Source organism: Brienomyrus brachyistius, chromosome 1 (assembly GCF_023856365.1).
Source record: "Brienomyrus brachyistius isolate T26 chromosome 1, BBRACH_0.4, whole genome shotgun sequence".
Classification (NCBI taxonomy): domain Eukaryota; kingdom Metazoa; phylum Chordata; class Actinopteri; order Osteoglossiformes; family Mormyridae; genus Brienomyrus; species Brienomyrus brachyistius.
In genome coordinates this window covers 33,454,673-33,467,433 of record NC_064533.1, presented here as the reverse complement: position 1 = coordinate 33,467,433, position 12,761 = coordinate 33,454,673, and the positions used below count along the sequence as shown (strand labels likewise).

The 12,761-nt window shown below is 38.9% G+C and overlaps 2 protein-coding genes across 5 annotated transcripts in view; both read right to left on the bottom strand.

Moving 5' to 3' along the window:
- Positions 1–229: 229 nt before the first annotated feature.
- Positions 230–9,683, bottom strand: pdk1 (pyruvate dehydrogenase kinase, isozyme 1). 2 transcript variants are annotated; one of them, XM_049026186.1, is made up of 11 exons: positions 9,537–9,683; positions 8,945–9,086; positions 7,592–7,660; positions 7,316–7,500; positions 6,544–6,639; positions 6,329–6,406; positions 5,857–5,933; positions 3,502–3,597; positions 3,291–3,401; positions 1,542–1,655; positions 230–1,423 (listed from the first exon to the last, which is right to left on the bottom strand). In XM_049026186.1, the coding sequence occupies exons 1-11, from the start codon at positions 9,619–9,621 to the stop codon at positions 1,283–1,285; spliced, it is 1,194 nt and encodes a 397-aa protein (XP_048882143.1). In that variant the 5' UTR covers positions 9,622–9,683; the 3' UTR covers positions 230–1,282. The 2 variants fall into 2 exon arrangements, with proteins under 2 accessions (XP_048882143.1, XP_048882132.1); XM_049026175.1 differs by having other exon boundaries at positions 9,193–9,616.
- A 269-nt stretch (positions 9,684–9,952) lies between these two features.
- The window catches only part of itga6a (integrin, alpha 6a), a 20,745-nt gene continuing 17,936 nt past the window's right edge, over positions 9,953–12,761 (bottom strand). For 2 of the 3 annotated variants that reach the window (XM_049026088.1, XM_049026069.1), the window contains 2 exons: positions 12,522–12,647; positions 9,953–11,650 (listed from right to left, as the gene is read on the bottom strand). In XM_049026088.1, coding sequence (XP_048882045.1) covers positions 11,486–11,650; positions 12,522–12,647 — 291 coding nt within the window. In that variant the 3' untranslated portion in view covers positions 9,953–11,485. Of the gene's footprint in view, positions 11,651–12,214; positions 12,346–12,521; positions 12,648–12,761 lie in introns of all 3 variants that reach the window. The other variant, XM_049026077.1, reaches the window with a different exon arrangement.

The window sequence follows — 12,761 nt, the reverse complement described above, 5'->3', positions numbered from 1 at the left end:
GAGAGAAACAGGGTGCTTTATAAACATGGCTTGGGTTAACGGTCAGATGCTGTTTACACATGCAAGACTGGAACCGAGCCAATGCTACAATACCTTCCTGCTAGCCCCTCAGATGAAACCAGCTGGCTAGCTGCATGCTATTGCTAATAATGCATTCATTTAGTCTAATGAATTACTGTTGGTCAATATGCAATTATTAAGAAATCAAAGATATCTACAGACTAGGAGATTTGTTAGAATTTAGTAAATGTTTAATGCTTAAGGTACGATTGCATTAGAAATGTGGACTAGGCTAACGGTATTTTGGATGCATGTGTTCCTAAATACAGCAATGTTTGACCTTCAGAAGATAGTCTACATGTTATTTTTATATACATATTCTAGTGATTTTAGACAAGCTCAAAAGATATTTTTAAAAATTCTGTCCATTCCATACCCCCAAAATATCTTCCTCACACCACAATTGAATATGACAAAGGTGAGAGAGAAAAATGGTAAACTGTGCAGTTTTACTTATCAAAAATACCTTCTTGCCCTGAAGGCACCATACATGAATAATACTGTATAACATTACATCACAACCCTCTAGCTACATTAATCTGTTAAATGCCATATGACCTTTGCACATCAAAACATCTTCGGAATTGAAAGCAGATTTTAAAGGATCATTTGGGTAGTACCAGCATTGTAGAGTTTCTGTTCAAATTTTGTGGCTTCTTCTTGGGGGGTTTAAATGCCTGTTTTCCTGCTCAGTAGCTAATTTTCCCATATGCATGAGGCAGGAAATATTAATTTCTAGATAAAAATTTTTTTTTACCTGAACCAAACGGCAGAGGTACAACAGAAATCACCAGGCCCAAAAGCCCTGATAAGACAATACAGCCCACAGCTCCTTTGTAGCTAGAATCGACAAGCACATTCAGTCCAGCTTTCATCAAGTGTTTCATTAGTACTTGCACTGAAAACAGTGACCCTGACAGGCTCATTCAGCCGCAGCAAATGAAATGTCTAAAATGACCGTGGAAATGGTTACCACTACAGCAAAAATTCACATAACTTAAATCTGCATTTTCACAATCACAGCATCATAATGGTAGCATAAAATACCACCAGTGAGGCGTAGGCAGCTGAATACGTTAAAACCAGACCGGTGAACTCCTTTCTGTTCTTAAAGGAGCTTGTCAATCACACGCTCATGTGGAAAATTATGAATAATGAAAAGGTCTCTTGCTCCCTCTGTCCCTGCAGTCTCCAGTATGGCGACGAGACTCCGGCTTCAGACCTAGGATCCTCGGAAAGTGGCCGCGTCCTTGGGCTCCTTGCTGGGCACGCTCCAGTCGTCGGCCTCGTGAATCGTCCTGTAGTGTCTCCAGGCGGACTTGTTGTAGACCGGAAGCCTCTCTACGGACTCCGTGGATAATGCCTACATACGAACATGAGGGGCATGTTTAAACTCTATTTGAGCTAAATATCATAGCAAAATGATATCTAAATTAAAATAATAGTCAAAATCAAATAATTCATTGAGCCAGTCAATTTACCCGGATGTGTATCACAGCATCGGTGCCATAGCCCTCCATGGAATACAGCTTCAGGTCACCTTGGAAGTATCTGGCATACAAGCGTGAGATGGGCAGGCCATAACCAAAGCCAGCCTGTGAACAGGAAGCACCGATCCATTTAAACTGGGATACTTAGATAATGCTTTGTTTGGAAAGGCAGGGCCAACAAAACTGTACCGGATACAACAACATGGCATGGACAGGTATGCTGTATTAAATCCTACACACAATTTAGTTCACGTTCTGACAAATATTACATCGAGTTCATGTAATCCCTAAAATATGCATACAACTGACTTTTTTGTGCTCTCAATTTGTTATTTCGATCGGTCTAATTATGAATTTAATGAAATGTAATGACCTGGATGCCTAAAGAAAATGTGCCGTAAAGCCAGAATGTGGAGTAAAGTGTGCAAATAATATGGATTTTACAGTAATAAATGTATTTCAAATGTATTTTAAGTCTTTCTAATAGTGCAACACATGCCTCCGAATCCAAACCTAGCACTTGTCCAAAGTTTCAACCTGAACTGTCACAATTACTCTGTGAAACTCAATTACTCAATTATTAAAATTATTAATTAAAAAGCATCGATTAAGATTTTCCTTCTTAATTGCTCATCAATATGGAGGAAAGAAGATGGTGCTTGGCAGACGAAGGTCTGAAAGCGCGGAAGCATCAGTTCTGTGTAAACACTCCTCATTAAAAGTGAAGAAACAGTACAGCAAGCAGAACTTAAATATCACCACAGACGGAGTGCAATGCAAATACATGTTAAAAGATGCCCATTCAGGTGTGATGGACTCACCCACTAATGCCAGGTTAGCCACAGACGTGTCCCACTTAGCCTCTCAGAGTAGCCCAGGCTGTCTTTGTCATCAAGTTTACTTTTACTTTCTACAGTCCCTTAATGCCAAAATAATTGCTGCTAAAATAAAAGTTAGCTGTGGCTTAGCCACATGATCTTACACAATGTGATACATATAAATTAGTAGTAGTAGTATTTTTATTATTCTGTTATTGTGTTTTAGGGCTGAACGATATTGTGATATTTGACGTTTTAGCGATATTTAACAGTTAACAGTCTGTCACCCAAGTTGGTGGTGTTGCCGTGATTTAACAGACTAACCCTCACATTTCCCATAAGACTCCAGTTTGACTACACTGACATGTACCTTTTACAGAATGCAAAAACTGAACAAGAATATTACGTCCTTATTTACAGTATATATACACAGAATTATCTACAATCAACAAGAACGGTATCACAATATAACGTATTTTTAACTCTTGGCTCTTTCACTGTATACCTATTCCTTGGCCACAAAACAAATACTGGCAAACAAGAATGAGACAGAATGAGAAAAAACCCAACAACAAACCATGCCGTCAACATTTGGTACAGTTAGTGCCCAAGGAACAAAAAAGCTTACCTTTCTATGATTTATTAAAATTAGATTTCAGTTTGCAGTTCATTCAATTCCTTGGCTTTTTATATTTTGAATCTGTTTAAATGGAATCCTAAGGAAATGTTAAGCAAAAACGGAGCCTTGACGTAAAGAAAAAAATTTAGTTATATTACTGATAATTATTAATAGTGACTAATAGGAAAAAATCATCATGAGAAAATATTTGGTTTTTAAAAGCTGTAACTTTACTGGGATAATTTGGGCTAAATATGGTGCTGAAGTGTACAAGTACAGTGCAATAAGGCGGCTATTTCTCACCAGGGGGGTCCCCCGGGATGTCTCCATGCGGGGTCGAGGGGCCGTGGAGTAGGTGTAGGTAAAGAGCCTATCGATCTTCCTCAAGGGCACGCCCCCTCCTCGGTCGCTCACCTGCCAAAAACAAGCTTCCTCAAATATGGGGGGGGGGGGGGGGGGGAGGTTATGAATGAATCCAATTAGGGGGCAGGGCCACTTCGGGGAAAAGCCGTACCTTCACGGTTAGGTCTTCATTCCCAAGGGTGATGTGTACGTGAACTTCAGGGCATTCATTGTCTCTGCAGTACTCCATGGTGGCCCGCATGGCATTCTGGGAAACACATCCGCAACCAGATTTATGCAGTTATCAGAACACTGAACTTAAGGCTTTTAAAGACCTTTTTAATGCCACACTACCATCTGAAGTGGTGCTACCATCTGTTTAGTGTTATCCTTACCACTGTATTTGCCCAAATGTAAGATGGTAAGTTGGTAAGATGGTAACATCTAAAAAAACTGGTCTCATCTCATACTGATGGACTAGAATTTAAACGTCACTATACACATACAACAGATGGTGTATTATCTGCTTCCTGGCCATACTCTTGAAATGCATTCAACAGAATCAACGCCCATTTAGCAATACAACATCGGATGAGCGGTGATCATTGTTTTGGTGCCCTGTCTGTGTGAAGCCCCCTGAGACAAACTTGTACTGTTCCCACCCACAGTACTGGTTTACTTCTTGAATAACCTCGCAAATAAAATAATTTTTCTTTGTAAAAATTTGGGGTTTTTTTTGTAATCTGATGTCTGATATGCCTGACATGTCTGATATTCTGGTAAAAAAAGGTTTTTTCGTAGCTGTCCACCTTTTGATGAATTAAACTGAAGAACGCTTATTTACTGTTAGAGGACTTTTGAATAAAAAGCATATACAAGTAACCCAATTTCCTTAATAATGCCCGATTAGATATTAGGTTCTCCATACCCATGCAGAACCTGGGTCACACGCCCATTCCTAGAAATGACTCAACACGTTCCCTAAAGCTAATGAGCATTTTCCTGTTTTTCCCAATTTTCTTGGAACATCCCCAATGCACCCCCACCCCCCCAATCCTGCTACCTTTGCTTCCAGTTTCCTGCTTGGACATGGACATCTCCCAAAAAAAACACACACAGACAAACAAGTCTAGGTTTGACCACAGTCCCATCAAGCTCTTCTCCTCCAGGTCTCTAAATCTAATTCCACCACAGTGTCTACCTTCATATACAATCAATATAATTGTATACATAACAGATGGCATAACAGCTCATTGTAACAGGCCGGTACATATTCATTGTGATAGCGAAATGGCACTTTGGGATACTAGGGAAATAAGTTGACTTACAGGTTAGCCTACATGTAACCTCAACGCCCCTCATGCCTACATTGAACCGCTTCTTGCAAGCAGCACAAAAGGCTTCTTGGTTGTTTCCAGTTACTGGTCACAAACATGTCTGGAAATATTTGTTTCCAAGCCATTTTGGACAGAACCAACATTTCCGCACATCTGTCTCCCTGTAGCCGACGGCTAATGCTGCGCGAAGCTACACACCGTAGTAACGTTAACTGAATTTGTTAACTGAATGCAGCTTTCTGGCTGCAATATCTTTCAACAAAGTCACAAATTTTGATGTCCGGTGCACAGGCTGAGATCAATTTTGTGTCTCAAGTTGATGTTTATGTTTGGTCCCGACTGAAATAATATGTTTTTTTTTTTTTTAATCAGGGGCTGGGACATCATTTCAATTGCTCCTATGCACTACCACACAGGGGCTTTTGAAGCGAGGGGCACGGAGGATGTGTACCACCCAATATTTAAATTTAGATTCATTCATGCCCCCAATATCAAGCTCCCTTATATGCTGTCACACATTTACAGTATTAATGTTTTCATGCTTTATCATACAGCTTCATGCCACATTGTGGCAATGCATCAACATCAGGAAATGAGCTGAGGAAATGCAAAACCCTGTGAGAATTGCGAAAGAATTGCGAGAGAATACAAAAGAATTGCGAGAGAATGCAAATCTTACAAAAAAATATTGCCCAAACCTGTCCCTTCACATGCTGCTTAACACTGCGCGTTCCATCAATGTGTTTCTACAATTATCAGTTGTGTTAAGGTTCCCCAGTCAAAGCAGCATGTTAGTACAAACGCACAAATGGAAAATGAACATCAATATAACCAATATAACCAGTAATTTGATTCAACTGGAAAAATGATGAAGAAAATATTTAACACATACAGAAATTGTATTTAAAAAACTTAAATGTTAAGACCTTAATTATCATGCAAATTTTATATATAAATAACATTTCAAGAACACTGTGTTCAACAAAGTACTGCATAATTTATGCCATCAAAACAAATAGATAAATAAAAACTTCACTTTCACTTAATTCACTTAATGCTGCGACTGGCAGAAAGCCAGCTAACACACTGCATGGTCCACGTACAGCCCTGGTGTACACCAAGCCATTTCAGGGTGCGCTACAAACTGCCAAAACAAACAGATGGAAGGGAATACGGAGCACGGTACGTACCTTAATAAGCTCAAATGCCATATGGTAAAGGTGAGAAGGCACATACACCACCATTATGGGTGTTCCAGGCTCTTTGGCTGCAGACACATCAAAATACAACAGACACATTCGCATTTACACGGCCCCTGCAGTGACCTTGCGGTCCTTTTTAAATCAATGCGTTTGATCACATTAATGCCGACCCGCAGAACCTCTACGCTGAGGACGCAAAAGGCTTCGAGGATCAGGACCAGAGAGTAGTTATGCTCTTGTACCTTTCAGTAAGGCAAGTCACCTAATTTAAGGCACTTATTTACTAAAGCTTACAATACGTGCTTAATATTCTAATAATGCATATTGGGAGCAATGTACAAAAATTTAATTTAATCATTTAATTTTGTGCAATGTGACCTCTTATCAGTGGCAGATAATTAAAAAGGTAGAATTTTAAAAATGCTCAAAAAAGGGTCAGTCACTTACTACTTATATTTACCGTTCAGTTCTTCCAGCTTCAACTCTGGTGAGTTCTTATAATACAGATCACATAATTTTCTAGCATTCTGGTATGCATCTGAAAGACAAGTCACATATCCAACTGTGATGTGAGGGATAAAATCCTTTAAAAACTTTAATTTGTACAGATTCTACCATGGTTTCCACATTCCAGAAGTAAAGATGGACAAAATGGGGGGGGGGGGGGGGGCTTACCCTTCACCACTTCTGTGACCTTGCAGTTGGGGTCAATACTGCCAATCTGTTTAGGGTGGGCAGGGTTTGCTGGAATCTTTCCACCAAAGAGTAAAGCTGAGGGAGGGTGGGTTAAAAAAATAAAAGGAAATGAGCTATCAAAGGACAGCAGGGTCTCTGCTAGGGTTGCAGGATTATATGGTGCATGCACAAGCGGACAGCAACTTTTCGGTACTATACAGACGTTTAGTTGTTCCCACAATTTGGTAAGCAGATTAATAGTGCACTTAAAATATTAATAAACGGTGTATTGTGACACCAAACAGTTAGTAATCTATATAAATTCCACATATCCTAATGTTTAATAAACGAGTTGGACTTTGCCAGAAGTATCGCCACCCCACCGACGTCTTTTTACCTCGTTTATCCACAATATATCCTCTTTTAATAAATGATGTGTTTGCTGACCTGTCCCTTTCTTCACCACCACTTCAGTGCTCATCGCTTCCAAGATATACCAAAACAGTAGTACAAGTACAGTAACCAAATTTAACAAACATAAGGACATGACGATTTTATACAGATTACTAAATTTTAGGCGTCACAACACACATCACATAAATATTTTATGCGTACTACCAATCTGCTTAGCAAATTGTGGGCGTACCAAAAGGTCTGTATAGTACCGAAAAGCAGGCATTGAGAAATTTCGACGCTCGTTGCCAAAAGTCCTGGTGAATATACTGGGATGTGATATCATGCAGCCCTAGTGTCTACTGGTTCTGATGCTCACTGTGCTGGTTCAGCAACATCCGGATGGAGATGCGGCTCATGAAGAAACGGTCCAGGAAGTACTGCACATTCTGGCTGGTCACCGGATCCATGCCGTGGGCCTCTTTGTACTCCACCACCCCCTCGGCCATGGTAGGGATGACATCATTGTGTCTGTTGCGGATCTTAATGACAGCATCTGTGAAACTGGGGATGCCAAATTGATTTCAAATATTTAATATGCAAAAAAAGCTAATTAAATTCAAATACAATCAAATGGATAATCTAGGTTACTCACTCGTATATAACTTTCTCATCAGTGCCTTTATTCTTAAACTGCAGTATTTCCTCAAGACTCTGCATATACCTGAAAAGGAATAAAAAGTGCATACACACTTCATATACAATTCCAACTAGAAAGCAGGGCTGACAGAACGACAACATTGTATTCATTTGTAGCACATTTAATTCAATTCAACTTATTTTTATATAGCATTTTTCACAACAAAGTTTCCCCAATGCGCTTTACAGGAGTGTCTTGTGGAACATCCTTAACAGAGATAACATTTATCCACTTACATGCCAATTTGCACAATCCTTCCCCACCAATTAATTACCAGTATTTCTTTGTGTATGTCTTAATGTTCATATCTTGAAATATCATTCATATAATTCATATTTTTATGTCTTTGATACACTAACGATATAGATAGAGGGCACAAGAGTTTTTCTTCATGGGCACATTGTACTAAAACATTTCACATATCCACACAATACTAAATCAAGTCCACAAAATCCTTGAAACCTGCACACAACTTACTTTTCTTGTGCTCTCAATTTATTTTGAGCTCTCAAATAAAATTCTAATGTAATTACATTTAACGTTTACTGCTGGATTACGGTACGCTATGGGTTTCACGCTAGTCAATTTATTAGCTCAAACTATCTTTATAATAATGCATGATGCGTCTCCCAATCAAAAATTTATTCACATGACCAAATCTACAATAACTACACTTTGTGGTGATTTAGTGACCACTTGCATGTTTTAAAATGTATATAATTCAGGTAGCTCTTTATGAATTTGTAATTTACTTGTAGTAATTTACTACTGAGTAGGCTACACAGCTTTACACTACTGTTTTGCTCTACATTGAATTGAAGGAAAACACACCAACAAAAGACAGAACATCGTCACACAGGGAAAGCACATCTATAGCTCTCTTTGCTGTTAGAAAATTCACTCTCTCATTTTGTCCCCTAAATGATAACTCCTGCCTACGCAAGAATTAAATTGCATTAATCACCCTTTTCAGAATGTCACAGGTTTTCCTCACCATGTCATTGAGTTTGGCTAACTGCAGAAACAAGCTTTTGTCAATCAAACTATCAATCCTCATTAAGTTTGCCACTTTCAATAAGGGAGGCCACCTCCCCAAGTCCACGATGATCAAATTTGATCTGGGGGGTAAAATGTGACAAAAATAAATTCCCCCATGGTACATTTCACGGACCGACTGCCGGACTATTAGCGACAACATCTGCCAATCAGGGAGGCTAATGACAAGTAATAATACATTAAAATAACCATATAAACCTTATTACAGAACATTTATAAGACGCCTGAAAGTTAGGGTTACCGCAAACCTACCAACTCTGCACCAGCATAACAGAAGGCATTTTCAGCAGGTTGTCAGGCAGCAAGTTTATTTCCTTCATGATGTTGGCCAGCCTTACTGGCAGCTCCTGTCTCAGGAACATGAACGATGTTCTTTCGCAGGCGTTTTCCGTCCCTGTGAAAAGAGGCGGGATGCAATGGATACCGCATCGTGGCATCTATTTATATGTGCACAACAAAACAATAAGCAAGCAAATTAGCCACCCCTCCCCAAAACTCACCAAAATCTAAGAACTGTTTCATGGAAAGAGGCGACGGTGAAAACCTGGAGTAGTAATCTATGTGTTTTTCGATTGATGCGGATTTCATAAGAAACCGTAAAAGCCTCATTTTAACAAATGCCAGCTCGCAGTGACTATTTATAAAAACAAATATCTTTCAATTTAATAATCCTCATTAATGATGGCTGTGCGCTCTCCCTTGATCCTTTTAATCTTCCAATGTACACTGAACCCATGCAATGGCACACTGAGTTGCCTATTTTCGCCTTGTTTTAACACAAGGAGGGCGTCAAAAACCACACTGTTTCGAAACGAATGACGTGGGGAAAATATACTTAAACTACCTTGAACTTCCTGCCCATGACCTCCCCCTGACTTCTCATTATCTGCCAGGAGCGTTTGCCGACTACCGATATGCGATGACGTCATTAAAGCTCGACAAACAACAGCAACGTCCTTTCATTGGCCTGTCCTGGCACTTTTGCGTCACAGAAAATGTTCTATGAGGTGCATAGGAAGGGTCACCCTGAATAATTGGCTGTAAATAGCTTAATTTATCATTTATGCAGTCCTGAAGTTATTTAGTCAGCACTGATAAACTTAACGAAATAATATTTCAAAATAATACCACCACCCCACTAAAAACGCCTCTTCCCTAGTTTTCTTTGTCATTGCAATACATTAATGATAAATATTAATTATACAAATTATACATTGATAACGTGTAAAGAATTAATAAATGAAGGAAGCCATGCAAATGCACATTTTATTACTTTATTATCTTTAAATCCACAGGATTTTTATTTATTTTTTTGGTGTTCTCCAGTAATGTGTCTAGTTGGAAACAAACAATAGCCAGTGGTAAGACTTTAGATTTCAAATACGTTCACACAGAAAAGTAATTGTGTTACTATTAGCATTCTTCATTGTTAGAGTAATGCTCATCACTACATGGTTTTACAGTTGCCTCACACCAATTTACCCTTTAGTGATAAACATTGTTTTCTAATATGCTATAGCTCCAAGTGTAATTGGTTCGAGGAATGTAAACATTTTTAAAACTCATTGGAATCTACACGTACATTTGTTATATGGATAGAATTTAAAACTCTATGCTGAAAGGAAGCAAAATGGTTGGACAAAAAGTTTCCTGCTTTACTGCTGTAATGTAAAAGTAATTTTTCCCAGTATGGTCAAGCCAGCCTTTAAAGAAATTGCAATTATTTCTGGACATTTGTTTCCCCAACATTACAATATCTAAAATAAGATTCCTAGTTCTAAAGTTCTAACATCCGAGGAATGTTTTGTGAAGCCCAGATATTACCATATTTTGTGTGTTATGCTTTATTTTGTTTTTTAAATGCAACTTTGTTCATGGATATTGCTCAGAAATAAAGCTTTTAATTCTTCTGACCATGGTAGATTATTGCACTGAAAGTGCACAGACACATTTTAGATTCCTGTAGATTCCACAGTGTAAAAGCAAAACTAAACAGGTGCTGCAAGCTGATCTATAATTTTTTGGAAAGACCATGCTGGAACAAAACTTATATGACATCAAAGAGAATTAAAATGAAGAAGTAGTCTTCTTTCAAGCACTTATGCATAATAAAATTCACAATAAAACATTCAGAAGTAACAGTGTACTGTTCTTGATGATGATGATGGTGGTGATCATTACCTTGCTCACTGTTTGTATATAAGATTGCTTCACAAATCCTTGTTTGAAATGATCCATCCACACTTCATTACACTACATCAATGGAACAACTAAATACTCTTTGAAGCAACAAAATGGGTCATGGTTGAAACCAGCCAGCTGCTGTTTCTTCCATGAGCTTCCAAATCTTTGGCCAATGTTTGCATGAACCATTAACAGTTTATGACGAAATAAATATGAATTGTACTAAAATATTTAAATATATACAAAACATACAAAATGCTTCCTTCTGTACATTACAAAAGGTTCGAAGAGGAGCATGAGAGATATGAAAAAGTTGCGATTCTTTTAAAGCACTGTAACCAACCGCATTACAGATGTGAATACATCTGTAAATATACAGCAGCGAAGTGGCTAAAGATTGAAACTTATTTGATGCCTCATTGCCTTGCCCAGTGAATTATGACATAAATGCAAGAATATTCAAAATGAAAAACAAACATTTCCATGATTTCTTTCATCAATATATACAAATGAAGGTTCAGTGCAAAAATAAAAAAAGAAACGTCTTAGGACCCAGACTGCATACAAAGGCGAATTATTTCATGTTTTTTATGCCACCAGTTGCCGACCTCATGAGTAACTCTCATTTTCATTCCATGTTGTCATCCACTGTTTCTTCTCCAGGCTATCAAACTTGGTTTTCCCGTCCTTAATCTGGCGTTCCTCCTTCCGTATCCGGATGGCGTGGTATCTTGGAACACTGTCTTCATATGTGGAGCGTTTGAAAAATCCACACTAGAGAAAAAAAAACGTTGAATAAAAAATAGGTATCTTCAGTATTGTTTTTTGGAACAAGATTAATATGAAAAAGAAGTGAAGTCCAGAAGCAGAGCTTCAGAGTAGTGGATATAAATCAGGTTTGAGCCAGCAAGCATGTTTGTGGAAATAAATGGAAATAAACAGAACGTTGCAGAGCAAACACCAAAAGCTGCCAGCTTGGCAAAGTGGTAACCTAGAAAAACAAATGATCTTTTAAACCAAGTTAGAGAGAAACTGCAGGAATGATACCAGGTTTGATGCACAGGGAATTATAAAGCAGATAGCTGTAAAGAGCTATAAAGTTCAAAACATGGTTACATAGTGACCAGAAATGTACATACACATGTTAAAAGGAGGCAAATAATGAGTGAAAACTTTGAAATCAGTTACTCTCAACTGACAGATTGTGATTAACTGATGGATATGTACATTTACCGGCCTTCACCACAAGCATATTGCAAAAAAAGCATGTCCTCAGCTGCATTCAGCTCACGCACCATGCAGGTCACAGACCCAGACAGATACACGCATCAGTTTTACCCAGAGGCTGAATGCAGGGGGCACTACGCCTCCATTGTGAGTCTCTCTTTGTCAGACGGCTGAACATGGATCTCAGCTTTGTGACAGGCTGCATCATGCTCATCTTTTTTTGCTCTCTTGAAGAAACCACACTAAAAGGAAGCAAGTCGGGATGGGCTGCTGTGAACAGGCTCAGTCAAGGAGATACGTGCATTTCAGAGGTTTGGGACACTGCGGACTCGGTGTTTCGCCGGCTGATGTTACTTGCACGCAGGTGGCTACAGGAAACCACATCCTCACCAGAAAATGTAGACATGCTGCTGCTTACCTTCCAGAGGATAAATACCAGCAGCGCCAGCATCAAGATGCCTGCCAGGATGGCCACCAGCATTATCCACCAGGGAACACCCCCGTAGTGGGACGCCGTCTTCTCCGGAAATATAGTCAGTCTCACCTAAAATTGAAGCAAACCTGAAATAGCGATTTCAGCGCCGCACTTGGGGTGGTACTTTTACTAAGTCAGACTAATAAACCTTAAGGGGGACAAAACAAGACATTTACATTGCAA